This window comes from Salvia splendens, chromosome 4 (assembly GCF_004379255.2).
Source record: "Salvia splendens isolate huo1 chromosome 4, SspV2, whole genome shotgun sequence".
Taxonomy (NCBI): domain Eukaryota; kingdom Viridiplantae; phylum Streptophyta; class Magnoliopsida; order Lamiales; family Lamiaceae; genus Salvia; species Salvia splendens.
Genome location: NC_056035.1, coordinates 38,574,154 through 38,589,855, shown reverse-complemented (window position 1 = coordinate 38,589,855; position 15,702 = coordinate 38,574,154). Strand labels below are relative to the sequence as shown.

The 15,702-nt window shown below is 38.0% G+C and overlaps 2 protein-coding genes across 2 annotated transcripts; one reads left to right on the top strand and one right to left on the bottom strand.

Annotated features, from left to right (window-relative positions):
* Positions 1–1,501: 1,501 nt before the first annotated feature.
* Positions 1,502–4,944, top strand: LOC121801519 (uncharacterized protein At2g24330-like). Its single transcript, XM_042201026.1, has 6 exons — positions 1,502–1,681; positions 2,186–2,449; positions 2,652–2,796; positions 3,677–3,786; positions 3,934–4,351; positions 4,450–4,944. The coding sequence occupies exons 2-6, from the start codon at positions 2,189–2,191 to the stop codon at positions 4,713–4,715; spliced, it is 1,200 nt and encodes a 399-aa protein (XP_042056960.1). The 5' UTR covers positions 1,502–1,681; positions 2,186–2,188; the 3' UTR covers positions 4,716–4,944.
* A 5,953-nt stretch (positions 4,945–10,897) lies between these two features.
* Positions 10,898–11,826, bottom strand: LOC121799311 (36.4 kDa proline-rich protein-like). Its single transcript, XM_042198634.1, has 2 exons — positions 11,184–11,826; positions 10,898–11,093 (listed from the first exon to the last, which is right to left on the bottom strand). Exon 1 carries the CDS (start codon positions 11,768–11,770, stop codon positions 11,195–11,197), a length of 576 nt encoding a protein of 191 aa, XP_042054568.1. The 5' UTR covers positions 11,771–11,826; the 3' UTR covers positions 10,898–11,093; positions 11,184–11,194.
* Positions 11,827–15,702: the final 3,876 nt, after the last annotated feature.

Below are 15,702 nucleotides of genomic sequence, written 5' to 3'. Positions count from 1 at the left end.
TTGGCGACGAAACTGACGGCCGGACCAACGCCCATGCACTGCTCGTTGAAAAGGGGCGACGACTGGAGGACGTTGATGTCGTTGTTCGACCCGGCTACTCCAAAATACGCATGTCAAATCCACAGCCGGTAGTCAGCTACCGCTTCAAGGATCATAGTGGGATTCTTGCCCTTGAAACCGGTAGTGTACACCCCTTTCCAGGCGGCAGGGCAGTTCTTCCACTCCCAATACATACAATCTATGCTGCCCAACATTCCCAGAAATCCGTGCTGACTCCCGTGCATATCCATCAGAGCCTGGCAATCTTCGGGGGTAGGCTTCCGAAGATACCTATCCCCGAATATCTCCCTAACGCCCTCACAAAAATACTGCAGACATTCGCGGGCAGTCGTCTCACCGATGTGGAGGTACTCATCGAACATGTCGGTCGCACCTTCGTATGTCAGCTGCCTGATTGCGGCAGTGCACTTCTGTATCGGCGTGTGGCCGGGTTTACCAATCGCATCCTCCCTCATCCTGAAATACGAATATCGACGCTCTAAAGCACCCACGATACGCAGAAATAGCGGGCGATGCATCCTAAAACGTCGCCGGAACATGTTCTCCCCAAACCGCATCTCTGGAGTGAAGTAGTCCTCATACAACCGACGGTGTGCAGCGATGTGGTCCCGGGGTACTATAGCTCGACGATGGATGGGTCGAGGTACCGCCGGCTACTGCTGCTGCTGCAAGGCCACTTGTATCAAGCGATTTATCTCCCTGGACGTAACGGCCCGCAACTCTTCTTTAATTCGCTGGCGTACGTCATCAGCGCCCCCACCACTACCACCCGTACCACTACCACTAGCCATTTTGGATATACTAAAAAAAACATAGAGAGAGAGAAACTCGTTAAAACAAGTGGTGCGAATGAAATGAAGTTCAACGAGCCGTATATATAGAGTTTTTTTTTTAAAAAAATTAAAAATCGGGACGTCCACCGGGAACCCGCAATGGCGGACGTCCCGACGGACATCGTCGGAAATCCGCAGAACTCCGGTGTTCGCAAGCGACGTCCGCGTCCGCGGGTCGCTCGATTCGACGTCCGTTAGGACGTCTGCCGCTGCGGATGCTCTAAAGTAAAGGGAGAATAAAGTGGAAAATGAAAAAGGTAGAGAGATAAAGAGAGAATAAAGTAAAAGAGAGTAAAGTATGTGTGGAGAAATGTGTTGACTTTTACTAAAAAGGGAAATGACTCTATTACTATGAAATGTAGTAAAATGACAAAATGACTCTATTACTATGGAACGGAAGTCGTATTAAAGTACGAATTCTTTTAACTCTAAGGAATAAAGGGATATCTGAACACATTTATTTACGGTATATATAAATTTAAAATGACACCTCGAAATAAAAAGTGTGGGAGAGTACTACATATTTCAGTCAAAATAATCATAATCATATTTTCCCCAAAAGTATTTTAAAAATAATATTAAATTTAATTTATATTGTTGATTACATGCTAAGCAGTTGGCACATGGTTCTCCGATTTCAAAAAAACAGGTTATTTGGTGCTTTGAATTTCTCTCCTCACCGTTTCCATTGAAAGATCTTCAACCTCAATCACGCACTTCAAATTTCACATCGATTTAGGCTTTTGTCTTCCCATCGCAATTCAGAGCCAGCTCCAATCGACACAAAGGTGAGAATTCAGATTATGCATTGATTAGGGTTTTTTGCTCGTTTTTCGCCTATCCTTGTTCGATCGGGATTTTTCATGCGCGCCACTCGCTGCGTGCGTCTGCATTTGTTTTATGATTAGTTAGGTTGACATTTGAGTGATTGTTAAATTTACATATCATGGAGTAGTTTGAATTTGGGGACTTGTTTAATTATTGTTAAAAAAAAATTATAATTTTCCTTCCATTTCTGTTTGATCCTTGTGGTAGCTCTAGTTACTTCTTCCAGGATTCCTGTGTTTATACCGTTTCTAATAAGTGATAATAGCTCAATCGTTGTTCTTACTCGGTTTTGTGTTTTGTGGATGAGTTTTTTTTCCCCTCTGGAGTGAGTGATCGTGTATCGACTTTGTTGTTGAAACTAACGGTGGCTGCAATGGAATTGTCGTTTGTTTCTTTTGGTAATTGTTGTGGAAGGACATGGAACACTGACTTGAAAGTTTAAATTCTGGTTTTCTATATAGCAGGGGATGGCTGCAGATTCGAAGAACGATGTTAAAGAGTTTACCACAGCGACAGATGCTGAGGTAAAAACAAAACCAGTGAAGAAGAAGAAAGGAATGTTATCAAGATTGTGGGGTGCGATATTTAGATTACATGGGGATGACTTTGAAAAGAGATTGCAATATATATCCAAAGAAGAAGCCAGTATTCTTTCGAGAATTGCAAGACGTTCAAATAGCTGGCGGAGAATGGCTAGGAACCTGATATTATTCTCACTTCTTCTTGAGGTAATTGGTTTTATTTGTTATGGTTATCAGTATTTTGGTACCACTGGGGGGATTGTCTGGTTTGGAATTCATCTATTGTTTGGGGTTGAGGTGGGTTCGTTGCTGGCGGCCTGTTATTAAAATTCCTATGTTCTTTCATTCTGACTGGCAGTCTTTCATTATAATTCCTATGACTTATAATGGACTCTCCAAAACTTGTCAGGCAATTGCATTAGGTTATGCTATTATGACCACTAAAGCTTCTGACTTGGACTGGAAAATAAGGGCATTGCGAGTCTTACCAGTGTTTCTGCTTCCAGCATTAGCTTCCATTACTTACTTCACTCTTAGAAGCTTCACAAGGATGTGTAAGCATTTTACTGCTCTTTGTTCTCCCGGCATCTTTCTCTGTGTGTTTGCTTGCGTGTATGTGTGTTAGTGTTTTCAGCAATTCAGCTTTTGTTCTAAGCTTGTTGGAAGTAAAATGGTAGTTTCCCATTTCAAATATCTGTAAATGTGTCCTATATGTTAATATTACAATGGCATTATCGGCATGATCTGGTCGAAACCTGTTATAATAGTCTAGCTAATTGCAATAGTTGGCTTAAAGATTTACCATTGTATAATTGTTGATGGTTCAAGATTTCATTTGATGTGGTGGTCAGTTTAAGATTGGACAATACACCTCTTGTAGTTTAGGACTGTTGACCTATGGGTATGGTTGAGAATGGAGACCTCGAATGTGCTTGCTTTTTCGGGTAAGAGGAAAATATGTATGGTTTGTATGGAGTCATTGGCTTGGATGGCCTATTCAATTCCCTTTTTGTGTAAAACATACGAAATGCTCATCAGGTTGTGAGGATTACAAACTTGAGATTTATGCGCTGATTAAACTAAAGCTCCCTGCATATCGTTATGGCTTAAGTAGCTTATGGTTTCTACTTTCCTCAATGATTAAACCTAGACACTTTAGGGGGCTATAATTCAAATTAACACCCTGATCCTTATGTTGATTTAGCTACAGTTGCTCCAGGTCTGGTACTCGGGTTTCAGCTTTTTCTAGTGCCCTGGCCACTATTACTATTTTGTAGAAACTCTTGCCTCTGTTATAAATAATCTGTTATTTAGATTTCATGCTTCACTTATCACTGATAGTGCTTCTACGTTAGTTTTCAAATTAGTATTACAAGCAAAAGTAATATCGATATGATGTGCCTTTATTTACTGTTCTACATCTACATCTTACAGTTGACCAGAAAGACAAAAAAACACTTGAAAAGCTTCGAGCTGAGAGGCAAGCAAAATTAGATGAACTGAAAGAGAAGACGAATTATTATACTACTCAACAGCTGATACAGGTAGGGTGACAGTATGCTGATTACTTAAACTTTGTTCACATAATCTGAGTGTTAATAAAAACTCAATTAAATAATGGACTGCATGTCCTACTCCAGTACTATCTCATCACATATGTGTTCCATCATCGTATAAATTCTTCAATGCAGAGGTACGACACTGATCCAGCTGCCAAGGCTGCTGCCGCCACAGTGCTGGCGTCCAAGTTGAGTGCAGACTCTGGTCTGAAACTATACATGGAAGATGAGTCTAATCAAATTGTTTCTACTGGAAAGGACAATGGCATGGAAGTTGCAAGAACTAGTGGACTACGAAATAGGAAACCATCCGCTACAAATACCAGTACGGAAAATGCATCCACAGCTCATACCGGGGAAGAGATGTCCTACCATGGTGGACTTGATGGCACTATGATGTCCCAGCAACACCAGATGGCTGTACAGCATTACAGTCAAACAGGTCCAACGAACGATGGAGGATGGATTGCTCGATTTGCTGCTTTACTCGTGGGAGAGGATCCGACACAGTCATATGCACTAATATGTGGAAACTGCCACATGCACAATGGTAAACAGTAACCACTTTTCTCGTTGCATGTAACTAGCATCTATATTAAATTAATGCTGGATTGAACAACGAGCAATCTTTTGCATTCCTACATTCAGGTCTAGCAAGGAAAGAAGATTATCCATTTGTTACTTACTACTGCCCACATTGCCAAGCCTTGAACCAACCAAAGCACTCTGAGCAGGGCTCTGGTTTGACCACACGCACGACCTCTGGTTTGACCACACGTTCGACCTCACCTATTGCAGCCTCCACGGTTGAGGAGGAGGCAGATGTTGTACCAAATGCAGGTGGTTCAACAGGGGATACAGTTGCTGCAAGCGAGGGCGCTGTAGCTGCAGCAGATGCGACTTCCGGAAGCTGAACTTAGCTTTTTGGAGGAGTGAAAGCGATCAATTAATGTGGATTTATATACATGAAGGCTGTTCAGGAATCATTTCACCAGAGCAAGAGGTTACATTGTTTTTCTCTCTTACATAACTAAGCGTGTTGTAAACGTAACTTGATACATTTTTGTCACATGAGTCTGTGAATGTCATCTTGAGACAACTATTTCTGCAAATGGGCGATCGAGATACAATTTTTTTTGCTGATTTTGCGTTTGCTTAATATATATCGATACATATAAGAGGTTTTCTATTTTTAGTTTTTCATCCGTCTCAAGTTAATTGATTCGGATTCTCTAGGAAACATTCCAAACTAAAAACGTCATTTCATCCAAAATTCAATAATTTTAAACTTTTTTATTTTATTATCTCTGACTTTATTATCTTCACTTGATTATTTTTCTCTCTTTAATTAATTTATTAAACACTATTTTCTTAAATTTTTTTGACAAAAGAATATGTCTTGATTAACTTGGGATAATATGAGTATATATTTATTATATATTCAGCTGAAGGACATCAGTAATGTGATAAATTTACCCATTTTTATTTTTAAATTGATTAATTTAATTGGATGTGTTTCGATTTGAATAAGAATTTCATTTTATTGAATTATAATAGTTGTGATGGGTTCAATATTGTCAATGATGTTACACGTGTTCTAATAAATTATACTCCCTCAGTCCCATAAAAATATGGGCGGATGAGATGACACGAGAATTAAGACAAAATTAGTAAAGTAAGAGAGAAGAGTAGAATGATATGGTAAAGTAAGAGAGAGGAAGAAAATAATAGTTAAAGTAGAGTCAGTGGATAGTGAGATCTACATTATTTAATTGATATAACTTTTCAAAAATGGAATACACATATTTTTGTAGGACGGACGAAAATGGAAAGTGCACATATTTTTATGAGACGAAGGGAGTATAAGAATGCTCATATTTCACTAATTTTTATTGTATAATTTTGAAAAAAGGTAAAATTGGTCCTGAGCATGTGTTGATTTTACGATTTTGGTCCCAGACATTATGTTTTGAACTTTTGCATCCCGAACATTTTAACTCGGATCGCAATAAGTCCTAAACTGACGAATCCATCAAATTTTAACAGTCAACGTGTTTAAACGCGATTTTGACCAAATTAAGGTGTCAAGTGATAAATTTTAATTATTTTCAAAAATAAAATTATTTTGAAAAGGAGACAAATGGCACGTCGTCGCCAAGATCCCCACCTCCCCCGCTCCTCCCCCGCAAGAGAAGACCCGCCGCCACGCCTAGAAGAAAAGGAACCTCCCCATCAGGATCCGCCTCAGCACTTCCTCCGCCGACAACGGCTGGTTCAGCAGCGAAGGCGCCGCCACCGCCACCGCCGCCGCCGACGAGGAAACCGAAACCCTAGTCTCCTCCTCCCCGGGATCCTCCACCTCGCTCGATCTGATCCGAGAAACGCAGACCTTCCCCAATTCAAACCCTAGAAACCCTCACCGGCGAAGCAGGAGATCGAGATCATCATCCACGAAGTGGGCACCGGGTGCCGGCGAGGCTGTCGGTATTCAAGAAGCTGATATCGTGCGCGGTGGAGGGGAAGGTGAAGGAGAACTTCGCGATCGTGAAGAAGTCGGAAAATCCGTTGGAGGATTTCAAGAGGTCGATGATGGATATGATCGTGGAGAAACAGATGTTCGACAAGAAGGATCTGGAGTAGCTGCTGCGGTGCTTTCTCTCCCTCAATTCCACAAACTATCACGGGATTATCGTCGAGGCCTTCTCCCAGAATCGGATGGCCTTGTTTGCGCCGCCTAGGGATGTCAATCGGGCCAGCCCATCGGGTTTCGGGCCGGCCCTACTCGGGTTGCGGGTCAATCGGGTGCGGGCTAATCGGGTTGTGAATTCTTTCGGGTTGTAAAAGTTCAACCCTAACCCTAAAAGCTCGGGTTTCGGGCTAGCCCAGCGGGTTAATCGGGTTGCTACCGATAAGATTGACATGCGATCAATCCAATAAATAATGATGAAAATTAGTTATATTCATAAAATGTAAAATATTTAATTATGATAAATTTGAGATATATGGTCAAACTCAATCATAAACATGATCAAATACTAATATTTGAGATATTTCGTGAAATTTTAATGCATGTTTTAGAAATTTAAATATATTTTAAAGTGAATTTGAAGTTTTAAATTTATTTATTAATTATTATATTAATAAAAATTCAATATATAATTTGTATATTTAATATAAAATTGAAAGTAATTTTTTTAGTTATCTATATTATAAAATTAATCAATGAAGTGTCGAATTAGGAGTAAAAAATAGAATAATAGAAATTTTATCGGGTTTTCGGGCCAGCCCATCGGGTTTTCGGGTCTAGCCCTAACGGGTCGCGGGTTAATCGGGTGCGGGCTAATCGGGTTTTAATTTTATCGGGCTATAAATTTACAGCCCTAACCCTATAAATTTGGCGGGCTATTCGGGCCAGCCCACGGGTTGCGGGCTACATTGACATCCCTAGCGCCGCCGGTGGGGCATTCCCAGCGGCGGAGAGTGTCGTGAGTAGCCTCGTTATTGGTAGATGAATCATTAGTTCATCTATCAGTAATTAAAAATTATTACTTAACAGCTTAATTTGGTCAAAATCATATTTAAACACGTTAATTGTTAAAATTTGACAATTCCGTCATTTTTTACCTGATTTTGATCTGAGTTAAAATATTTGGGATTTAAAAATTCAAAACATAATGTGTGAAATCAAAATCGTAAAATCATTTCAGGATCAATTTTGGCATTTAATCTATAATTTTTTTAAAATTTCATAAAATTTGTAACTAAGTCAAAGTGAAATACTAACCTTGAAATTAATTTGCGTGGACAGAGACAGTAATACATACGGACATAATTAAGTAACTTTGTGGGGCTAAGAGCATCTCCAATAAGCACGGACGTCAAATAGCCATCAAATAGCCTTCACACTGCCACATCATCAGCACTACAATTCTCCTGCCACATCGCTTGCCACATCAACTGGACATCAAATAGCCCTCACATAGCCTTCACACTACCTATCCACATCACTAATAACAATTATATAATTTAATTTACAATCGTATCAACATACGGAATTTAATTTACGAGACAAATACGGGAAATTCGAATAATACTATTAAAATTTAGAAAGTACATTAATTTTTTAAAAAAGTACAATAATTTTTAAAAAGTACAAAAATTAAAAAGTGCAACATAAAACATTCAAAGATATCTCTATAAAAGAGAGACAACCTAGAATGATTTTTGTCCCACATCGAATGTCAAACATAAAACATTCAAGGATGTCTCTATAAAAGAGAGATAACCTAGAATGATTTTTGTCCCACATCGAATGTGAAACATAAAACATTCAAGGATGTCTCTATTAAAGAGAGACAACCTAGAATGATTTTTGTCCCACATCGAATGTGGAACATAAAACATTCAAAGATGTCTCTATAAAAGAGAGACAGCCTAGAATGATTTTTGTCCCACATCGAATGTGAAACATAAACATTCAAGGATGCCTCTATAAAAGAGAGACTACCTAGAGTGGTTTTTGTCCCACATCGAATGTGGAACATAAAACATTCAAGGATGTCTCTATAAAAGAGAGACAACCTAGAATGGTTTCATAATTCGCAAGCCCATTAAATATATATGGGCTATTACGAATTTCTTGTATAAATTTATTTGTAAAAATTATTTTTAAATATTAAAAACAATTTTCATAAATAAATAGTATTTTTAATTTTTTTTTTAAATTTGAATTTTTAAAATTCGAATTAAAAAAAATTAAAAAATTGACGCCGATTTGACGCCGATCCGGGACGCACAATGGCGCCCGTGAGGATCGGCGTCGGAACCGGCGTCAGCGCGGGAATCGGCATGGCGAAGCCTATTTTGACGCCGATTTCGCCCACGCCGGTTCCAATGGTTCGGCGTCAAACCGGCGTGGGCGAAAAATCGGCGTCGCGGTGGTGACGCCGGTTATTGGAGATGCTCTAAAAAAAGAAGAGTTGATAGTTTATTGGACGCCTAAAAATAGCAAATTGGGTCAATAGATCACGGATGAATAGATACTAATTACATGGAGTATTAATTTTATTTAAAGTTGATTCATATTTTGAATTATTGCAATCAAGACCCAAATTTATAAATTGTTGAAACTTTTAACGTGTATTTAGGCATGCACATGGGTCGGAAACCGCCGTTTCCGGTTCATGAACCGGCGGTTCACGGTTCATCATTCCCATGAACCGGAACCGACCCGCCAAGGGTCCCGGCGGTTCCGGTTCAGGTTCAAAAAATCACTCATTCACGAGGCGGTTCAAAACCGTCGGTTTTTGGCCTGAACCGCCGGTTTTTGCACTTCTTCTCGTTTTAGTGTTTATTTCAATGAGACTACAAGTCACAAGTCACAACTTATAAGTTACAATTTACACTTAATGTTGGACTTGAGCTTTTGGGTTGAAAGAGGGTATATTGGATGATTCTCTTTTATAGCTTACATGTTCTTGGATGTGTTGTTCTTTCTTTCAATGTGGGATAAAACTCCTTATTTATAACTACATGATATATCTCCACGATCTTTATCTGTATTAGTTTATATCTTAACTATCTTCTATTATTATAACTTAACAACAAATATAATTACATAAAGTATTATTCTTTAATTCTTTATCATTATCGATTTGTTTGTGTATAAGTTTGTGTATATTAACTAATAAATACCATTATAATTTATACACATTAAGAGAATAATTATTATACAAATTGTATTAATCTAGTGATAACTATAATTTGAATAATTATTTATCTATATACAAATCATATTACTCAATAATTGTTTATTCTTATCTATCAAGAATATATTCACAAGTAATAATTTTATATATAAAAATTATACTATATCTATTAGAATAACAACTATTATACAAAATCATACTATTAGTCTACTACTAATATATAAACTATATTATACCACTAAACAAATCATTCTTTAGCTATCTATTTTTATCATTATTATATTAATTGTTATTTTTTCACATTTTAATCGATATATTGAGGAAAATTAACAACATACTTACATTTAAATCTAATTATTTGAACACGTCCACATTCCATAAATATACAAATTATTAGCAACATGCAACATTCAAATTTAATTAAACTATTCTAGTTAATGCTATTATTATCTATAAATTTGTCTTAGAAAAAGAATCTTAACAAAATAAAGATAAAGTTAGTGAATAATAAAATTTAGTAAAAAATAAAGAAAAGTAGAAAACAATAAAAGTTTTGTATCCCACATTGGAAAAAGATGAATGAATGATCTAAACATGTAGTTATAAAAGAAAATACTTCAACATATTTTGTCCCACATTGAAAGTGAAACAAAAAATATTCAAGGATGTCTTTATAAAAGAGAAACAACCAAGAATGGTTTCTTATAATCATAGGCCCAACAAATACATATGGGCTATTATGAAATTATTGTATTTATTTATTTGTGAAAATTGATTTTTATATATAAAAATTGATTTTATAAATAATATTTTTTTTAAATTTTATTGAACCGGCTGTTCAAACCGGTGAACCGACGGTTCAAACCGGTGAACCGACGGTTACGGTTCGTGATATTTTCGTGATATTTTCGAACTTGAACCGGCCCGCTTGAACTGCCGAACCGCCGCTGGTTCCGGTTCCGGTTCATGAACCGGCGGTTCCGAACCTCCGGTTAACCGGCGGTCCGGTTCGGTTTGTGCATGCCTACGTGTATTCGAACTTTCACTCAATTTTGTTGCAGGATTACTTTTTCAAGTAGAAAAAAGAAAAATAAATAAAAATAAAATGGAAAATCGAAAGCGTAATATTAGGCACCACACATGGTGAAGGGGCAACGACAAAGTATACATACCCCGTGCATGTCTGACAATACTGATTCCTATCAATATCATCACCATCAATCTTTTATGGGGCCACTCTTATGGAAAATCCAACTTCAATTATTTGGCTAATTAAACCTTTCAATTTAATTACCCCTTTTTCATATATTTTCATTAATTTTCAGTAGTCTTTTTTCATAAAAACCATGTTTTTATGCATGTTTCTTAATCACAATACACTTGTACAATTGCTCGAAAAATAATGTTCAATAATTGCTTCCTCGCACATGACTGTGGAACTAGTACTTTTACATAATGAAATCAAGATGACCAATTGCAAACTAAACAATTCAAAAAACATACATCCAAATCTAGCAATCAACGCAATGGAAATGGATTAATGTGACATCCTCTCATGTCCGATACTTCAACATTCCCACAAATCTGCATTATTAATAATATAAGCATATAGATATTATTAAAAACATAGCTAAATTAATAAAATGGAGATTTTTATGCATGTATAAATCTTACAATGGGATGAATTAGAGAGAGCAAGTGTAGCCGGGCGGCGGAGCCTTGCCGCAGGTGACCAAGAGCTCCAGAGCTAAAGGAACGAAGATTTGGAGGTTGAGTGCCTTGACCTTGAGGGTGGTGCAGAGGCAGGCGGCGGCTTCTACCTCGGCGAGGCCGGAGATGACGGGGCAGCACTCGTTCACTGCGGGGTCTCCCAACACCACGTGCACCAGCCCTCCTAGAAGGTCCACGCATGCGCCCAGCTTCAACGTGTCGATGGGGCACGTCTCTCCCTTTGAGGGCGTAGGGCACCCGCCCTTGCCCTTGCCCTTCGGCTTCCCCAAAACTGGCGGCAGAAGTGGCACTTTGGGGATGCCGACTGGCGGGAGGGGCAATTTGGGGATTCCAACGTGCGGGAGGGGCAGTTTTGGGATGCCGACGGGTGGTAGGGGCAGTTTGGGGATTCCGACTGGCGGGAGGGGGAGGTTAGGGTCGGCGGTGGGGGAGGGCTCGGAGCAGGAACTGCAGTCGGGTTTGAGGAGGGAAGCGGAGGATGTGGAGAGGATGGAGATGAGGAGGACGGATAAGATCTTCAAAGAAGCCATGGTTGAAGAGGGAGATGGAGATGATGAAGAAGAGAGGAGTGGTGTGTTATATATATATAGAGAGAAAGAGTGAGTGTTGGGAGAGTACAAACCCTAAAAGCTAGCATGTGAAGGCATATAACCAATGCCAAAACATGCTAGTTGTCAAATGTCATGCTAATTCATTATCAATCAACTATCTTTCCTAATATCATTGTTTGATTTTCTAGTTCTAGGAAATGAAACTTGTGAGGTTGAACGCATGTCGTCGTTGGCGTCAAAAGGAGGTGTGTGGGAGTGGGATTATAACCGATGATGGACGAAAAACGTAACTGAACCTCAACTTCAAAGATTTGAAGTGGACGAAAAACGTAATTGAACCTCAACTTCAAAGATTTGAAGTAGAGCTGATGACAACTTCGACAATAGAGTTTAATAGAGTTTTTCCGATTCTTATGGGTTGACGGTGGAGTTGGTTAACCCGTCGACCTCACCTGAATCCGTCATTTCTCAGCTGTTTCTATTTTTGTGTAGCATGCATGGATCTTTGAGAACCATATTTTTCTTATGGTTTTTCTCACTTCCTCTTCTCTGATAAATTCCATAGTCTTAGAGTTCGTTTGGTTATTAAGATTATATCTCATGATTAAATATGCATTACGTTTGATTAATGAGATTGAATCTCACAACTTAATTCTAAATAAATAACCATTTAATAATAAATCACAACCACTCATGCAACTAAAATAATTTCACAATTTAATCATAGATGGATAATTCTATGATAATGAGCCATAACAATTGAACCAACCAAGTCAATGTGGTACATTAGTTTATTTATATTTAGGCTCGTGTTTATACTCAATCGTGAAGCCTTGTAAAATAAATTAAACGCGCAGCTATTACCAATTTACTCTAACAAAAAATCAACTCGTGTCAACCAAGAAAACTTGTTCAATAAAAAATACGTTCATTGTATCAGTGGAAAATTGAATATTTAGGAAATGTTCATATTAATAGATTAGAGATACATGGGTAAGGCGTGAACGTGATTGCAAAAACTCAAACACAAAAAATCAATGTATATATATAGTTATTTGATTGACTTTGATGAAAAACACAAGAAACTTATGATTGTTATGTGCAATGCCAGAATAATCTTGATGGTTACATCATACATTCCATCACAAATAATTACATTGCCTCTATTTTCAAATTTCCATCATGTTCTAATTATTAATATCTCTTCGCTCATTCTATAATTGACATTTAACTTCATTTTTATCATTTTTTTTGTTAAAGTGAAGTTCAATTTTGTTAAATAAATTAAATTAACTAATTAAGTACATAGGGTGTGATCAATTGCTAATTTTCTTAAGTTGCTGACTCTGCTAACTCATCAACGCATTGTATTAAAAATGTCAACACTAGGGGTGGTTAAACGGCTCTCCGGCTCTCGGTTAACTGGAGCCGAAATCGGAACCGGCCGGTTAATTGAGGAACCGAGAATCGGAAAACCGGTTCCAGTACCGGTTCCTAACCGGGAACTGGATTATAATTCAATTTTATTTTTTTAAATTTAATATACTAATAAATCTAACTACAAGTATTTCTTTAATCCATTTTTATGAACTAACTACTATGAGTAGGATATCATAAGTTTATTTTTAATTTTCAAAAGAACTTATACAAATACAATATCATTCCATATGATAGAAATTTAACTTTATAACATATTTAGGTAACAATTCATTTAAAATACAACTCTAACATGTTTGGTGAATAATTTATTAACTGTTAAGTCATAAATAAAAAAGTCACAACAAGATCAATTAGTATTGAAAATTGCATTGAATATTTGTTTATCCAAAAAAAAAGGGAAAATGGAATTTAATTTTAAAACTCATTTAGAAAAAAATTGCTAATTCTACTCATATTTTTTATAAAAAATTGGCAACATAAACTAGTCCATCCTACTACATTTGACATCACTCTTACCTATACATGAATATTATTGTATTGTTTGTTTGTATTTTTTGTGTATTTATTTGAATTTTTAGGTATTATTTGTTATATATCTAGATGTTGGATTATTATTTTTTAGTATTAAACTATTTAAAATTATAAATAATTCGGATTAAAATTACACATCGGTTCCGGTTCGGAACCGGAATCAACCGGTTCTTAACCGGCCGGTTACAAACTGGAACTGATCGGTTTCGGTTCTAGGATTTATAAAAAATTAGTCTGGTTAGAACCGGAACCGGCTGACTAGTCAACACAATGACATTAATATGTCAACACATAATTTTGTTGACATTTCAATATATTGTATTTACATTTTTAATACATTATATTGATGAATTAGTAGAGTTAGCAACTTAAAAAATTAACAATATAATGCACCTCTAAGTACGTAAGGTATAACACCAGTTTATATATAGCATATATTATGTTAATATCTACTATAAGTCTATAACTACATATAGGAAAAATAAAAGGAAAGTATGATTGTGTGAGTGAGTTCGCCTAGCGGTAGAGTGATTGATGCCGGAGACCAAATGTCTCATGTTTATGTCCACCATGATGCGACCCCTTAAAACTTTTATTTATTTATCAATAAAAAAGGGAAGCATTTTGATTCTAACAAATACTCCATATTCGAACAAGTAAAGTAACAACAATACCAAACATCTAGTACGACTTGGGTGCTAGCAATTGATTCAATCTTTCTTGGATTTTGCTATTCTGATATTAGCCATCAACTCATAGTTTCCTTACTATGATTAATTAACTTACTAGGTCATCCACAATGGGGCGCCATAAGGCGCGCCACGTCATCAGTTTTAACCTCCTACCCCCACTTGCAGTGGGGCACCCTAAGGCGTGCCATATGCATTTTTTTTAATTAAATATTTAAATAACTACAAAAATTGAGAAAAAACTTCATTTCATTTATAAAAATTAATACAATACAATACGAATTAAAAAAATACGTAAACTCAGCGACGGCGGTTACGGGCCCACACTTCTTCAATCATGTCGTTCATGAGCTGAGCATGGTCTTGTTGGTTGCGCATTGAGGCATGTCTAGATAGAACCTCATTGAAGCCCGACGGTAATCCTCTAGAGGGGGGCTCGGTCGCCGTGCTGGACGAGCTAGATGTCGTGTGGTCACGTCGGACAGAAGTCCGACGTCGAATAGGCCTGTGGATCTGCTCCGCCGCCGCCGCCTCCTCGCGCTGAATTTCGACTAAGCATTTCGCCATGGCCTCTTCAACGGCTGCATCTAAGGCTTCTGAGGTCGAACTACCTGACTCCGAGGAACTAGAACTAGTGGTGTCGTCATCGTGGTTCATTTTGGTATGCAAGAGAGGTAGAAATGTGAGAGATGAGCGAAATGAGAGAGGCGAGATGTTCGTATGAACAAGTGAATGAGAAACGAGGTTTAAATAGACAAAATTCAGAAAAAAAAAATTAAAAACGCGTGCCATCGTCCGCCTAGCTCACAATGGGGCGCCCGATGGCGCGGACGATAGGCCATCGTCCGCGCTTCTTCCGTGGACGATGCATCGGGCGTGGGCGTAAGGCGCGGACGATAGCGGGCACCCACAATGGAGGCATCGTCCGCGCCCGAGGACGATGGCTGCCATCGGGCGCCCCATTGTGGGTGCCCTTACCCTATTGCCTATCGTCCGCGCTTCTTCCGCGGACGATAGCGGGCACCCACAATGGAGGCATCGTCCGCACCCGAGGACGATGGCTGCCATCTGGCGCTCCATTGTGGGTGCCCTTACCCTATTTATAGCTTCTAGCTTTTTGGTTGGAGGCATCAACATGCATATATTCGCATATATTGGGCCCTCATGATTGTGTATTTAATATTATCTATCCAAGATATGTCAATATAATTGTTAAGATTATCAATCATGCATGATAAATATGACATAAAT

Excerpts from the sequence above, each read along its gene's own strand:
- LOC121801519 (XM_042201026.1), top strand. The coding sequence starts at position 2,189 with ATGGCTGCAGATTCGAAGAACGATGTTAAAGAGTTTACCACAGCGACA. Across the intron at positions 2,450-2,651 it reads TATTCTCACTTCTTCTTGAG|GCAATTGCATTAGGTTATGC; the intron begins GTAATTGGTTTT and ends AAAACTTGTCAG. Across the intron at positions 2,797-3,676 it reads TAGAAGCTTCACAAGGATGT|TTGACCAGAAAGACAAAAAA; the intron begins GTAAGCATTTTA and ends TACATCTTACAG.
- LOC121799311 (XM_042198634.1), bottom strand. The coding sequence starts at position 11,770 with ATGGCTTCTTTGAAGATCTTATCCGTCCTCCTCATCTCCATCCTCTCC.